General features: G+C 45.4%; 1 protein-coding gene across 1 annotated transcript in view; it reads right to left on the bottom strand.

The window, feature by feature from the left end:
* AKNA (AT-hook transcription factor) overlaps positions 1–16007 on the bottom strand; it is a 64213-nt gene that overhangs the window by 13581 nt on the left and 34625 nt on the right. The window contains exons 6-14 of the mRNA XM_082209040.1: positions 15597–15751; positions 13639–13698; positions 10971–11098; positions 9378–9609; positions 7493–7650; positions 6074–6253; positions 3363–3648; positions 2056–2162; positions 1070–1305 (exon numbers count right to left, since the gene is read on the bottom strand). Of these exons, the coding sequence (XP_082065166.1) occupies positions 1070–1305; positions 2056–2162; positions 3363–3648; positions 6074–6253; positions 7493–7650; positions 9378–9609; positions 10971–11098; positions 13639–13698; positions 15597–15751 (1542 nt within the window). The remainder of the gene's footprint in view (positions 1–1069; positions 1306–2055; positions 2163–3362; positions 3649–6073; positions 6254–7492; positions 7651–9377; positions 9610–10970; positions 11099–13638; positions 13699–15596; positions 15752–16007) is intronic.

Below are 16007 nucleotides of genomic sequence, written 5' to 3' on the forward strand. Positions count from 1 at the left end.
ATAACTTAATAAAACAACAACAACTCTGCAATCCAGGAATCACAGCAATGCATGAATCATGGATCTTTCCACTTTGGAAACTGCGTTATATAGAGCCAGATCATTAGTCCATCTAGCTAAGTATTGCCTACACTGATTGGCAGCAGGTCTCCAGGACTTCATACATGGGTCTCTCTCCCAGCCCTACCTGGATCTTTTGCGTGCAAGGCAGGTGCATGCAATGGCACCTTCACCCGTACAAGCACTTCCCCTGTGACTCCAAGAGCTGATTACTAGCCAACATGTGCATCACAAAGTCTCCAGTGCTCACCACTCTTGACAAACTCTCTTTCCCTACAACTGGATGCAGGGAGCGAGGAAAGTGCTTAGGATTTTAAAAAAGAAAAAGAAAGGTAAAGGACCCCTGACAGTTAAGTCCAGTCGTGAACGACTCTGGGGTTGCGGCGCTCATCTCGTTTTACTGGCCAAGGGAGCCGGCGTTTGTCCGCAGACAGTTTTTCTGGGTCATGTGGCCAGCATGACCAAGCCGCTTCTGGCGAACCAGAGCAGCGCACAGAAACGCCGTTTACCTTCCTGCTGGAGCAGTACCTATTTATCTACTTGCACTTTTTGGTGTGCGTTCGAACTGTTAGGTTGGCAGGAGCAGGGACCAAGCAACGGGAGCTCACCCCCTCACGGGGATTCGAACCGCCGACCTTCCGATTGGCAAGCCCTAGGCTCTGTGGTTTGGATCACAACACCACCTGCGTCCCTATGTGCTTAGGATGGCACAGAACAAATACCTGTTGCAGCGTGTTGAAACTGACCCAGCACTAGGCCGTGTAAAAGGTCCATGATTCAGGGGTGTTGTTTGATCTTTGCAAGGTGTTTCAGGGATCCAGGTACAGTAAGGTGGTACAGCCTGGCCAGGCTGCATGTGTGTGCATGTGCTAGAGCTTTATGTGAGTGAATGTTCTGGGTAGTGCAGCTAGCAAGGTACTGAGGGGCAGAATGTTAGGAAATACCTCAAATAAGAAAAGGCACATGACCTGGCATTCCTGCTCAAAGCAATTAATTCCTTTTAGCTCACCACTATCCATGCCTGGCTCCATCTCACTGGCAATGCTGTTGGTCCACCTGGTAGGGGAGTTAAGCTGGAAAGGTCTTCCTTTGGAGAGGCCTTGTCTCTGCATCCCATTGTCTGATTGTGTGTGCCTGGGTGACCTGTCTGTCTCCAATGATTCCAATGTGACAGACGCTTTTCTTAGAGATTCTTCTTGGAAGTCTACATCAACAGAGGTTGAATTTCCCAGCATGCTGTGGGACCTTGACAAGAAATGGGAACACAGAAAGTTGTTTTATACCATGTCAGATCTCTGTGCCCTTCTCGCTCAGCTTTCCCAGCACTATCTATTTTTGAGGGACTTCCTCTACAAAGCGGCTTTTAAGAGATGTAATTTTAACTGTTTTAATGACTGTGAAGGCATGGGTCTTTTATAATGTTCTATAACTGTCCTTGGCTCCTAAGCAAGGATGGGATAAAAAGTCAATGAAATAATAGCAATACTACTAATAAAAAAATAGCGCAGAGGAGGAGAGCCAAATGTCCTTGGACCCTAACTTAGCCCCAGTCAGCATGATAGTGATCAAGGATGATGGTAGGAGTCCAATGATACCTGCAAGACCATAGAATCCTGACCCATGCTATTCATGTCTACTCAAGAGGAAGCCCCAATGGGTTCAGCTGGCCATACTCCCAAGTGTGCAAGTCTAGAATTGAAATCTGATTCTGCTGTAAGTTAAACTAAAGCTGATACAAGAGGTCAAATATCCCAACACAAATGAACTTCCAACAGCTTCAAAGGTTGCAATCAATTTGGTCATTTTCATGCTCAGGTTTTCCAACCACACTTTCCTTTATCTGAATATTGCTGGATGCCCACCCAGTTCCTGGTTTCACACACTTTTTGCCTTCAGGTATCTTCTATATACTTCCTCCTGTTCACTGCCAACTCAGGGACACAATTATGGGAATTAACACAGGTCATAGGAAAAGAAGGGAGGGAGGGTTCATACCTAAACTTGGATGTATAGTGCTTTTGCATTTGTGCCAACGGGGACACCCTGCTGGCTTCTGATCCCACAAATCCACTGTCTGTCTCTGGGGAAACAAGGCGTAAATTCTGCAAGAGAGGGAAAAAGAAGATGTGGGGAACGTCAAGTCCAGGGGCTGAATGCAGTCCTCCAAGCCTTTCTACTTGGCCCTCAGGACTCTTCTGATGCCACCCCCACTCCCTGATGGGCCCATATTTGCATCCTTCTTGGGTGTTTTTCCTGGCTGGGACATGTCCTTGGATTTTAATAGTGCCCCTGGCTTGCCTGAATGGAAAATTGAGAGAGTTGTGTGAGTGAGTATGTATAAAATAGTGTACTGTACAAGGGGAAAATTTACTTCCTTTTTTCCACCCACATTTGCCACCAACTCAGGCAATCACAGGTATGCGGCCCCTGGAAGGCTGCCCAGAAATGAATGTGGCCCACAGGCTGAAAAATATACCTTATCCTTGAGGCGGTTAAATGATTGCCTGAATTTCCTCAAAAAGAACCCTATTTTGAGGCAACAAAGGATATATACTTGTAAACATTTTTATTTGTTATTTCCTTCACGAAGCTGAGGACATCTCCACCCCAATATTTATCCTCAAAACAAATTTGTAAGCTAGGTTCAGCTTAGAATACATGGCATATGGGCTGTATGTTTCACTCCATGGGTCACAAGCAAGGACAGCAAGATCCCTCCCATCTCTATTCAGAACAGGGGCTCCTAAAATTGGTTTAATTTGGGCTCAAGTTGCACCATTCCCAAATTACTTCCGCCTCCTAGTTTCATTGTGCTCCTGTTCATAACATCCAGAACACAATGAGGCCTGCCCAGTCCCAAACCTCTTTCTCCAAGCAGAGGAGAGCTGCTTCTCAGGGCTTTCATTGGCCCCCGAGCAGAGATGCGGATGCAGTTGCTCTCCATATATTTCTGTACTCCAGCTGCTGTCAACCTCAGCCAGCATGGCCAATGGTCAGGGATGATGGGAGCTGTAATCCAATGATGTCTGAAGGACCACAGGTTCTTCCCCCTGCTCTGCTCTTAAGAAGTAGCACTCCCACCATACCTGGTCACTGGGCCAGGGACTCATTTCTCTTGGCTTGCTGGCTGGTGATGATGGGAGTCAAATCTCAATAAAACGCGGAGGACACCAGGTCCCAGATTCTTCCCACACTCTGGGTCCCACCCCCTGGCAGTCCCAAAAGGAGGGTGGCCCTTGTGGTGAAAATTTTTTCTCCCCCTGCTCCATTGTGACAGCCCCTCCCCACTAACCAATGCTTACCTCAGGCAATCCTGTGTTTGCCTTCTGGAGGGACTTCTTGGCTGTGTGTTCAGAAGCAGCACTGCCCGCCACACTGACCATGCTGCTCTGTGGTGACAGGTGCTTCTGCTGCCTCCTAGATGATGAGGCCTTTGGAACTGGAGTCGATGGACATTTTTGTTCAACTGAACCCTGAGGAACTGGCTCCTCCTCCTGCTGGATGGATGGTGAGCAGCTGGTCTGGTCAGGTACTTCCTGCTGGGACTTCCTCAAAAGCTGCTCAGAAGGTTCCATCTGTTGGGGCTGCCTATTAGAAATGGGGGAGAAGGGAGAGAGAGAAGGGGGACTCAGCAGAGGCTTATGGGTTGTCTGACCTATTCTGGCCACATTCTAGTTTTGTAGATTTCTGAACAAAGCTATCGGGTCAAAGGTACAGCTTCACTTTAAAGAAACAAAACAAATAAAGGCTAATAATAATAATAATAATAATAATAATAATAATAATTTATTATTTATGCCCCGCCCATCTGGCTGGGTCTCCCCAGCCACTCTGGGCGGCTTCCATAAAAACCAAAAATACTGGGGAAAGTAACATACGAACGCCTTGCTGTCAACAGCCTTTCACATTCTGGACTGCCCCTACTTCCAAGGTAATCTCTCAGCAGTTTCAAGAATGTAGCTCAGGGAAAAGGAACACAGAAGATGCCAGTGGCTGTTGGAAAGTCCAACATTCAAGATGGCAGCTGCTAAGTCAGGGATGAAGAACTTGCAACCCTTGACCTAGGGCATGTTCAGATGGTTTTCTTATTGAACATTCATCCTGGAGAAGAAGGTGGATTAACCTCCCCAGCCACCACACATTTAGGAGTTAGCAACATCACTTTTTTTAAATCCCCACCTGGGGATCTGGGAAGAGAAGGAGTAATCCAAACCTGCTGCAAGACCTTTTCAAGCCAGGCTATGAGAGTCTGTTCCTGTCAGAACCCAGAGACTAAGAAGGCCCTTCATTCCCAGACTTCTAAAGTAGGAACTGTGCTTTCATGTGCTCATATGACAAAGCTGTCTTTTTGCATGGGTTGTAGAGGCAGGCACTATGTTTTACATAAGCAGGGAAGCTACAAGCTGCAGCCATGGGCATCTTGCACACAGGAAAGGAAAGGAAAGGAAAGGAAAGGAAAGGAAAGGAAAGGAAAGGAAAGGAAAGGAAAGGAAAGGAAAGGAAAGGAAAGGAAAGGAAAGGAAAGGAAAGGAAAGGAGAGAGAGATTTCATACGCATTTCCCTCCTCCTTCCTTTTCACTCCATGTGATTCCAGGCTTCACATTCACTTCCTTGCCATCAAATTCATCCCCTTCCCCCACTCCCCTATTTCCTTCAGTTTCTCCTTTTTCTGCTCCCACAGTCCCCACCCCTGCATCTGCCCTGCCAACTCAGCCCTATTGAGTAGAAAGAACTGAAAATAAAAATAGCCTAAAATAAAAAGCTCCTTTGTCCAACTCTGGGAAAGAAAGAGGGAGAGAAAGCAAAGGCATCTTTGTTGGAAAAGCAAGCCCCCCTGCTTCTAAGTTTAGTCACATCCCAGAATGTTTGCAGGCATCATGGTGGTCTGTGAAAGGTCTCCCACCAATATTTTCAAGGCAATGTGCAGAGTGATTAGACCAGAGGCAGTTAAGGACATAAGGACCCTGCTGGATCAGGCCAATAGCCCATCTAGTCCAGCATCCTGCCCTCCCAGTGGCCAACCAGAAGCCTGTGGGAAGCCCACAAGCAAGACATGAGTGCAATTCTGCTCTCCTGCAATTCCCTGCAACTTGCATTCAGAGGCATACTGCCCCCAACGGTGGAGGCAAAACATGGCCATCATTGCTAGTAGCTGTTGATAGCTTTGTCTTCCATGACTTTGTCTAATCCTCTTGTAAAGCTGTTATGTATTGAAGTTCTCACTCTGGCCACCAGGGGGTATTGTGTATATAGTTTTCACTCAGGTGCAGGTAAGTTAAATTAGGTGGGAAACCCTGGGCTGTTGTTGTTACCATGTTGACAGCCGGCTGCCTATAAAAGCAGGACTGCTGAGCTGTTTGCTGTTCAGTTCAGTTCCAGCTTACTTATAAAGAACTACTTGGAGAAATCTCTGGGTCGTCTGCTATGTCCATGCACTACAGTGGTACTTCGGGTTACAGACGCTTCAGGTTACAGACGCTTCAGGTTACAGACTCTGCTAACCCATAAATATTACCTCGGGTTAAGAACTTTGCTTCAGGATGAGAACAGAAATCGTGCGGTGGCAGCGGGGGGGGGTCTTTAGCTAAAGTGGTATCTCAGGTTAAGAACAGTTTCAGGTTAAGAATGGACCTCCAGAACGAATTAAGTTCTTAACCCAAGGTACCACTGTACTTAATAAAACCCATCCAAGTTGACAGCCATCACTGCCTCCTGGGGGAATGTATTGCTACATGCTGCGTAAAGGTCATTCTTTAATGGAATGTTCCACCATTCAGCTTCAGTGGATGCCTATGATGAAGCTGACTGCTGGAAGGTTCAGGACAGATAAAGAGAGCTGATGTGGTGCCCTCCTGATGCTGTTGGACTCCCATCAGATCCAGGAAGCATGGCCAGTGTTGAGGGATGAGCAACATTCCTCATGGTCCAGCAACATCTGGAAGGCCACAGGTCCCTGACCCATGAAATAATCAGGGCATGGCTGAAGTGTGGATTCTTCTCCTGGATGACTTACTGCAAGGTTGAAGGCCTGTAAGAGGTCTTGCTAGCTTTAGACACCACCCAGTGGGAGCCTTCCTTTGTCCCAACATCCGTTATGGCTGCACCATCTGCTTCATCTGGGGGTGAGTAATGTCTGTCCACGTGCAGCTGTTCCAAGCTCAGAGCCTCTGGCAAAGATTTGAAGCTGTTGTAGCTGTGGGACAAGAGACCATAGGTTAAGCTTGGGTCTGTCAACCTTCTGAAACCAGATGAACTGACACTGAATATTAGTCGCTGCCATTCCTACTAAGAGTAGGCCATTTGAATTGATGGACATGATTAACTTAGGCACATTCACTTCAATGGGTCTACTCTGAGTAGAACTTCACTGGAAGCAACCCAATATATCAACCAAACATTCAAAGTAGAGACATAGGTTTCATCTGCACTATACATTTAAAGCAGCACCTTACCACTTTAAACAGTCATGGCTCCTGCCAAAGAATTTTGGGAGCTGTAGTTTGTTAAGGGGGCAGAGAGGTCTAAGGAGACCTCTGTTCCCCCTCACAGTACTACAGTTCTCAGAGTAGTTTAACAATCAATTCCCCTTTCCAGAAACTCTGGGAACTGTAGCTCTGAGGGGACTGGGAGTCTTCAAAGGACTTTAAGCACAAACTACAATTCCCAGGATTCTTTGCAGAAGGGCACAGTTATTGGGAGGGGCATAATACTACTTTAAAAGTACAGTGGTACCTTGGGTTACATACGCTTCAGGTTACAGACTCCGCTAACCCAGAAATATTACCTCGGGTTAAGAACTTTGCTTCAGGATGAGAACAGAAATCGTACAGCAGTGGCAGCGGGAGGCCCCATTAGCTAAAGTGGTGCTTCAGGTTAAGAACAGTTTCAGGTTAAGAATAGACCTCCAGAACGAATTGTTCTTAACCCGAGGTACCACTGTATAGCAAAAATGGGGTCCTAGAGAAGAAAACATCACAGCTGTGATCAGTTTATTCAGAAATCCAAAGGGATACATGGTGTTATGTACTGAAGTTCCCACCCTGGCCACCAGGGGGGATTGTGTATATAGTTTTCACTCAGGTCCACATAAATTAATTTAGGCTGGAAACCCTGGGCTGTTGTTGTTACAATGTTGACAGCCGGCTGCCTATAAAAGCAGGCCGGCTGAGCTGTTTGCTGTTCAGTTCAGTTCAGTTCCAGCTTACTTATAAAGAACTACTTGGAGAAATCTCTGTGTTGTCTGCTATGTCCACCCACTACTTAATAGATTTTACAGATCTAAAACAACCATGGTAGAACAGCAGCATGATGCAGAGATCATTTTTATTTGAAGAGTGAAAAGGCTGTAAATCTTTAAAAGATTGTCGAAGGATAATAATTATCCGACATCAAAAAGACATTCACCCCATATACACAAAACTCATACACTTACTGGTCCAGGAGGTGATCAAAGTCCTTTTCCACCTGGGCTTGCATGTGCCAGAGTGGTTCCGGAAGGCTGCTTTCTCCCTCTTCTCCAGTCTCATCACTGATGGAGTTCACTTCCAAGTCCAGCTGGGCTTGGCTGCGGTCATTCGTGGGGACGGGGATCTGAGGAGCAGAGTGTCAAGGCATGAGCAAGGCCCAAATGAAAGTAATGCCACCACCCCCCTCCAAAAGAATTTGGCAATTGGTATAAAATGTTGAACAATTTAAATCACTGTCAGTCTAGAACAGAGGTTGGTGACCTTTATGGAGAACTAGTGGGTACATTTTGAATTTTGAGAAAGTGCTGTGGGCGCCAGTCACAAGATGGTTGCCATGGAAGCATGGCCTACTGCATGGCCTGACACAGGGACAACCTGTTATGTATTGAAGTTCTCACCCTGGCCACCAGGGGGTATTGTGTATATAGTTCTCACTCAGGTACATCTAAGTTAATTTAGGCAGGAAACCTTGGGCTGTTGTTGTTATATTGTTGACAGCTGGCTGCCTATAAAAGCAGGCCGGCTGAGCTGTTTGCTGTTCAGTTCAGTTCCAGCTTACTTATAAAGAACTACTTGGAGAAATCTCTGGGTCGTCCGCTATGTCTACCCACTACTTAATACCACCCTTCCTTTTTAGTACCTGAGGTGAAACAGGGAGGTGCCCCCCCATACTGCCACCGCTCTTCCCCACTCCTACCAAAATCTCCCTTTCCTGGGTTGCATGGTGGTGCCCATAAAGCAGCAGCAGACATGGCAGCTTCTGGTAAGATCTTGAGAAATCTCATAGAGCACATGAAATCTTGCTGGAAAAGCCAACACTGCTTCTTCACCAGTGGTGGAGGGCAGTATGATGGGTGGGGCACTTGTGGGGGTGCTGTCTCTTGGGCACAGAAGCCAACTCCTAGTGGCTAAGGTCCCTTAGACCCCATTCCACAATAAAAGATTAGAAGAAGAAGAGGAGTTTGGATTTGATATCCCGCCTTTCACTCCCTTTAAGGAGTCTCAAAGCGGCTAACATTCCCTTCCTCCCCCCCAACAAACACTCTGTGAGGTGAGTGGGGCTGAGAGACTTCAAAGAAGTGTGACTGGCCCAAGGTCACCCTGCAGCTGCATGTGAAGGAGCGGAGACGCGAACCCGGTTACCCAGATTACGTGACTACCGCTCTTAACCACTACACCACACTGGCTCTCTTGAAAGGGCTGCCCCCCACAAGTTGATGAGCACTGCCATTCAAATGGTGTGTTTGCAACACGTCTTGTGATCAATATGTGAAGCAGGGCTTATCTGGGCCTTTCCAATATTTTATGCAAGTTGGAATCCCTGTATTTGGGCTTCCACATCTGAGGCAGCTTCCTCAGCCTGCCTCATGTGTCATCTGGCCCTGGCCTAGAGAGAGCGTCCCACAGGCAAGATAGGAGATACAAGCCATTTCATGTTTTGTAATATATGTAGCCTTGTAAAGGGCTCCAGAGTAATACCAATAAATCCACGGTATAAAAAAACTTTCAGATTGGTGCACAAAGAAACCTTTAAACACACTCCTGTATCTCAAATATTACTTTGGCTTTAATTGTGATGTTTAGCTTATTTCTTAGTTGTTGCCTTGTTAACAGTGTTTTATAGACTAATTGTTTCACTGATGATTTGTTAATTATTCCATATGATTTCTGCTGTGTTTGTGATGTTCTATTATGTCCTATCATGTTATTGCTCTATTGCTTGTAATCCACTTTGAGATACCTCTGAATGAAAAGCAGCATAGAAATATAATCAAATCAATCTATGTATCAAAATAGCCTTTAGATATGCCATTCCTCGCTTGGGAAAACCTTGAAGTAATTGCATGTGACCTCAGGGTATGGAGTGCAGACCACCGGGACTGGGGCTTGAAGAGATGGAGTCGGCGACCTCATCTGCGACCTCATCTGCGACTCAGATGCCTGAGCTGGAAAACGGGCAGGAGATGAATCAGGTGCCTCAACGCTGCTCTGTGCAACTGGCTGGTCCCACATTGCCTGGTCAATCCTTTCCTTCAGCTCCTCCAAGCGCATCTCCAGTTGGAATATCTGTCCTTCCACTGCTCTGGAAAGTGTTAAAATGAGTTAGCAAAGATGAGAGAAGCTAGAACAGAAATATAGCTCAGGGAACAGGAGTACAGAAGTCAGGCTATTGCTCTATAATGCTTAGTACTTCCTGTATCACAGGTAGGGAAAGTGACGCTCTCCGGGTGTTGTTGGACTACAACTCCCATCTACCCCATGCAGTAGCATGGCCAGTGTTCAAAAATGATGGGGCTTGTAGTCCAACAACCAACTCCGGGTGATGCTGCCTTGGCTACCCCTGCTCTAAATTGACTGGCAACAGCTCCCAAGGGGTCTCATCCAAAAGTCTGTCAGCACACTGTCTCATCCTCATATTTAGTTCCCACTTTTCCTACCAACCCAGGACTGTATGAAGACGACCTCAGGTTCAACCCCCAGTATCTCCAGGTAGAGCTGGGAGAGACTCCATGCCTGAAATCCTTGCTCAATCAACTTGTGCAATACAATGGTATCTTGGTTCTCAAACTTAAACCGTTCCGGAAGTCTGTTCCAAAACCAAAACATTCCAAAACCAAGACATGCTTTCCCATAGAAAGTAATGCAAAATAGATTACAGTGGTACCTCGGGTTAAGAACTTAATTCGTTCTGGAGGTCTGTTCTTAACCTGTAATTGTTATTAACCTGCAGTACCACTTTAGCTAATGGGGCCTCCCACTGCTGCCATGCTGCTACCGCACGATTTCTGTTCTCATCCTGAAACAAAGTTCTTAACTCGAGGTACTATTTCTGGGTTAGCAGAGTCTGTAACCTGAAGCGTCTGTAACCTGAGGTACCACTGTAATCTGTTCCAGACTTTTAAAAACATCCCCTAAAACAGCAATTTAACATGAATTTTACTATCTAACGATACGATTCATCCATGAAATGAAAGCAATAATCAATGTACTGTACTATAAAATAAATAAGACAGTATTGTAGATATATATAAAAAAATCTTACCTGCACTGATTATAGTTATTGTTTGAACAGGGGGGGGGGGGCTTTTATCCATTTCCACAGTCACACAATCAATCAGTCAGTAGCTGAACTGGGTTCCACATAGTCACAAAAACAAATTAAAAGCCTCAAAAATAAAAACGCAAAATAAACAGCAAAAACAAAAGCGCAAAACTTAATCCATTCCAGAAGTCCGTTTGACTTCCAAAATGTCCAAAAACCAAGGCGCAGCTTCTGATTGGTGCAGGCGCCTTGGAAACAATAGCTGACAGCTGCATCGGATGTTCGGCTTCCGAAAAATGTTCGAAAACTGGAACACTTACTTCTGGTTTTTTGGCATTTGAGAACCAAAGCATTTGAGTACCAAGGCGTTTGAGAACCAAGATACCACTTTATATACATACCGATCAGAATCAAAGTCTCCTAGCGCCACTGCAGGTTCTTGATGGTTCTGCAACTGCCTGTATTCATCTCGAGCCTGTAGATATGTCTGCTCCAAGGCATCCTTGGCTTCCTTTAGTCTTGAGAACCCCTACAATGGAAAGCAAGGTTGAAAGAAGCAGGGGATTTTGAGTGACTTGTTGACTCCCGAGTACCACAGCTGCGTTGACTCTAACTGTATCCTTATGATGGGAAATGGCACTCTAGCAATGCAGCAATATGGACACGCTTCTACTTTCATTGATAATGGAACCAACAAAAATCACCTTGTAGTAAATTATTTCAGGCATTCTCCCAGGATAAAGCTTTCAGACAGATGTTGCCCTCCTGAAAGACACCTTATGCCACTCAGAGAGCTACACTTCCCAAAGTTTCCTGCAAAGTGGGATTGTTAAACCACTCTTGAAGGTGTAGCTTTGTGAGGGAAATAGGGGTTTGCTAACAGCTCTCAGCACCCTGGAAATTTATTTATTTACATCACCACCACCACCACTCATGTACCACCCTTCATCTGAAGATCACAGGGTGGTTTACAATACAAAAACACATTTTAGACAGTAATTTATTGTTATTGTCTAGCACAGGGGTTGTCAACCTGAACCCTACTGCCCACTAGAGGGCGTTTCAGGATTATAGGTGGGCAGTAGTGGGTTCTACAGCACAAGCTGAATCCTCCTTCTATCAAGCACTGGTGGAGGGTAAGGAAATTTTACCTTCAAGAAAGATGCATTAGTGGGCAGTAGGTATAAAAAGGCTGACTACCCTCATCTAGCAGGTATCTTTCTAACTGAGAGGTTTGCATCGCAAAACCATTCCTCTTATTCAATTCGAATGCCTCATTAAGCTGATCATATTGCAAGCAACTTGTTACCATTTCTGCAATTTCAAGGTGAAGAAGATGGGTGTAGGCATGAACTGAATGTCTTAAATAATCATATATATATATATATATATATATATATATTATGTAAGCGGCAGATAGAAAATCAGAAGTTTTAAAAATCTTTCTCTAATTTTTATTTTTCTTTTGTTTGTTTGTCTTTTTTATTTTATTGATCTCTCTCTCTTCTTTCTTCTTATTGTTATTTTTCTTTCTTTTGTTGGTTCTCTTTGAAGTCCCATGTCAGGGACTTTTATTAAGGTCCATAGACTGTAAACTCATGGGGGTGGTAAATGGTTGTTGGAGGACCCTGGGTGAGAAACAGGGAAATGTCGGGGGGGGGCACCAGGTGGCGCGTTGGAAGATGGCCGACAATAACATCTCTCTGACCCATACGGGGTACTAAGGGGCTGCTATGGGAAGTATGCAGTCTTCCTAATCCCCCCAGGATGCGGGGGGAAACTGTCCTGCCAGCGGTGTTCACAATGCACCCCTGAAACGAGTGATGGGGGTGCTGAACACTTGGCACAGGCCCTCGGTGACGTCAGATCTTCCTGACGCCGATTCCAATCAGCGCATGCTGGTTGCTGCAGCTTGGAATTATAATTGGAAACATATGATTGGAAATTAAGCTGAAAGCACATACATCAAGTAAAGCTCGACTGATAAGACTGCTGATTAATGGATCTCTGCGACCAGGAGTGACGGACAGATAAGTAAATCTTCTGATGAATTACCATAAGGAGACTGTATGTTTGGAACGAAGGGGGGGGGTGGAGGAAAAAACTCTTTTTTTCTCTGCATGATGTGACATTAATAACCCTTCACTCCAGATAGAAACAAGATCGTCGCATTTCTATGAATCACAGGCAGGATTTTAAGAACTATGTGGGACGGAGTATAACAGGAAAGAAGACTGGAGAATGGTGAGAAAAGAGGAAAATTTCTATGACGCAGTTAAAAAATGCCGTCTTGCCATGACAGGTTTGCCGGAGGAAGAAGGACTGGGGGAGGAGAATCAGGATTGTTTGAATGAGAAGGAATGCTGGAATGTAAGTTTGACCTGACAGAACCCCCAGACTCATTTGATTTATTTGAAAAATAAAGGACAGATTGGAGACTAATCTTTTGTATGGAAGCGTTGTACAGAGGCTGTCGCTGGTCAATATGATTTTTGGAAGAGTACAAAATCCACATAGAATGCCAGCTTTTAACCTGCTTATGAAAATCATCAGAGATTGCAAAGAAAGGAATTTATGATAACAACAAGAAGAGAAAGGAAGTAATAAAGGACTATCCGGATCAAACTGGACAGAACTGTCTAATGAAAGCAGTAAGATAAGTGATGCTGTTTTCGACTCGAGCCAAGCTTGATGTATGGGCACCCCCAACAAAATTTAAAATTTGGCTGTATAATTTGGAATCAATGTGATATGGATAATGTGATGTGACTGGCCTGTTAATAAAAAATAATTTTTTAAAAAGAGAGAGAGAGAAACAGGGAAATGTCGGACTCCCAGGGTGAGAGGCTGGGAAGAGAAAGAAAAGATCCCAGGTGAGAACTGGGAGGAGCTACTGTGCTCTATGGGTGGTAAGGGCTAAGAATGACCTACTAAGAAAGGACTCTGTATTCCACTTATTCCATTTGTTTTTTGGTAACCACTATTTTACGTATTATGAAAAACTTTAATACAAATCGCATTTAAAAAAGAAAAAGATGCAACATTAATTCGAGAAAATGGTTGTGGTACCTTTAGCTGGTCTTGAAGTGGCAACTTCCTTGTTCGAATTAGCTCCTCCAAATTTTCCACCTAAATAAGAGCATTCAGAACATTTCATCATATCCTGCTTAAGAGCCAGTAATGCCACCTTGAGGGGGGGGGGCTGCTACTGTTCTTTTGCTACACAATCTCCATTTGGGTGATTCCCCCACCTTCCTTAATCAACTTAATCTCCTCCAGAACCTGTGCCATACTTAGGCTTGTTCCCCAAAGCCTCTAGGTCGTGGGTAGGCAAACTAAGGCCCGTGGGCCAGATCAGGCCCAATTGCCTTCTGGATCCGGCCCGCGGACAGTTTGGGTATCACCGTGTGGATCACCAGCGCACATGCTCTTTCCCTCTCCCTCACACGGTGTCCTCATTGTCATCGTCTCCCTCCCTCCTCCTGGCTTCTTCCCGCCCTGCCTAGAGGAGGAGGGGGGCTGGGCTTTCTCGGTGCCAGCAGCAGCAGCAGCGCTCAAGCAGCCACCATTTTAAGCAGCCCCTCTCCGGAGCCCTTTCACGCACCGCTCATCATCCCTCTGCCGCTGCCAACCCCTGCCGCTTGTAAGCAGCCAGCGGGCTCGTGGGGCTCTTGCATCAAACCCCCCCCCCCAAATATAGTCTGGCCCCCCACAAGGTCTGAGGGACAGGGAACTGGCCCCCTGCTGAAAAAGTTTGCTGGCCCCTGCTCTAGGTGAAAACATAAAGTCACCTCCATACTGTTAGTATTTTGAGAGGATTCAGTTGCAAACTGAAATGTATGCTTGTGCAACTGAACTGGATTAATATGCTTTGTCACAATTTTGCTTTTGCTTTTGTTTTTAATAGTTAGCAGGTTCTGCATAATTAGCTGAGCTCTAAGTGGAAAGATACCAGTGAAGCTGACAGAGTTTGCTGGTTTGTGTGATTTATTATCGGTTAGAAGGAAGGAGGGAAAGAAGGAAGGAGACACCATGCCTGCAAAGTATCTGCAAAGTATCTGTAAAGTATGGTCCAGCTGAGCTACTCCCTGGGAAGCTGTTAAATCTCCACCTTTTGTTCACTGGTATATTGCCTTGTTGAAACACTTTACCACTATGTTATTTCAATACCGTATTCAATGATATGGTGATTTATTGCACAGCCCTACAAAGTGCAAACGGCATTTCCATGCGCTGCTCTCGTTTGCCAGAAGCAGCTTAGTCATGCTGGCTACATGACTCGGAAGCTGTACGCCGGCTCCCTTGGCCAATAAAGTGAGATGAGCGCCGCAACCCCAGAGTCGCTCACGACTGGACCAAATGGTATAGGGTCTCTTTACCTTTACCTTACAAAGTGCAAAAACCACCAGCTGGTCTTGGCACCAGCAAACTGGGTGAAAAACAACTTGTGAAGACACCTTCCCAACTCATAACAACACCTGTAGTAAGCTCATTATTCCCTAACAGCACTCACTTTCTCCCTTCCTTTTACATGCCATCAACTGTGCTAACTAAAGAAACAAGGCTAATTGGATCCCATCACCAATTAGCAACCAAACAAGCACAACAAACCAATGCCACACTAAGAATCCAACTCTCCTCCCTCTCTTAAGTGGGATTCTGTTGTTATTGATGGATGGTGAGCAGATGAAACTGAGAGTGTGTGTGCATATCAGTTTTGCAACAGTAACTAAAGGGGGGCTGTTATTTAAGAGAGACTACAGTTCTAAAACACTGAATTGGATGGGTGTGTGCAGGGTTATTTCAGCTGGAACTTGCCGGAACTCAGTTCCAGCTCCTCTTAGGTGGGTACCATTGCCACTATAAGAGAATAAGAGAGGCGTTCATGGTGAGTTCCGGCACCTCTTTTTCTAGAAAAATAGCACTGAATTGTGTGCATTGCTTGCACAAAGATTCAGAGGGAAGCAAATAGTCACACACAGGCATGCACTTCAAAACAGTTTGCTGGCTCTAAGCTGTGAACTTGCCTGAGTCTGGAATCTGCTAGCTTGGGAAGCCAACAGGTGTGTCAAGTGATCTCCTGCAAAAGGTGTTGATGTGGAGGTGAAGCCATCTGCTGCTGGATTGCCCAAACCCATGGAGTTGGGAAGAGGAAAGGAGGCTGCTTGAGGGCCAGAAAATCCTGCAATTTAAGGAGACAAAAACTTTTATGCATTGAGATAAATGAATCTGGCAAGATCTTACCCATCAGAGCTGCTTAAGGAATGGGGAAGGCGGGGAGGAGAAAGTCTAGCTAGCCATGTTCCCTTCCAGACTACTCCAATCCATTACTTTCTTTCCTGCTTTAATATTTCTCCCACCCACACAATTCAGTCGACATTTTGTGGATACTGAGCATGCTCACTTCTTATTGCACTGTTGGGTATGCACCCCCCTTT

The sequence above is a fragment of the Podarcis vaucheri genome (genome assembly GCF_965113315.1).
Source record: "Podarcis vaucheri genome assembly, chromosome: Z".
Lineage (NCBI taxonomy): Eukaryota > Metazoa > Chordata > Lepidosauria > Squamata > Lacertidae > Podarcis > Podarcis vaucheri.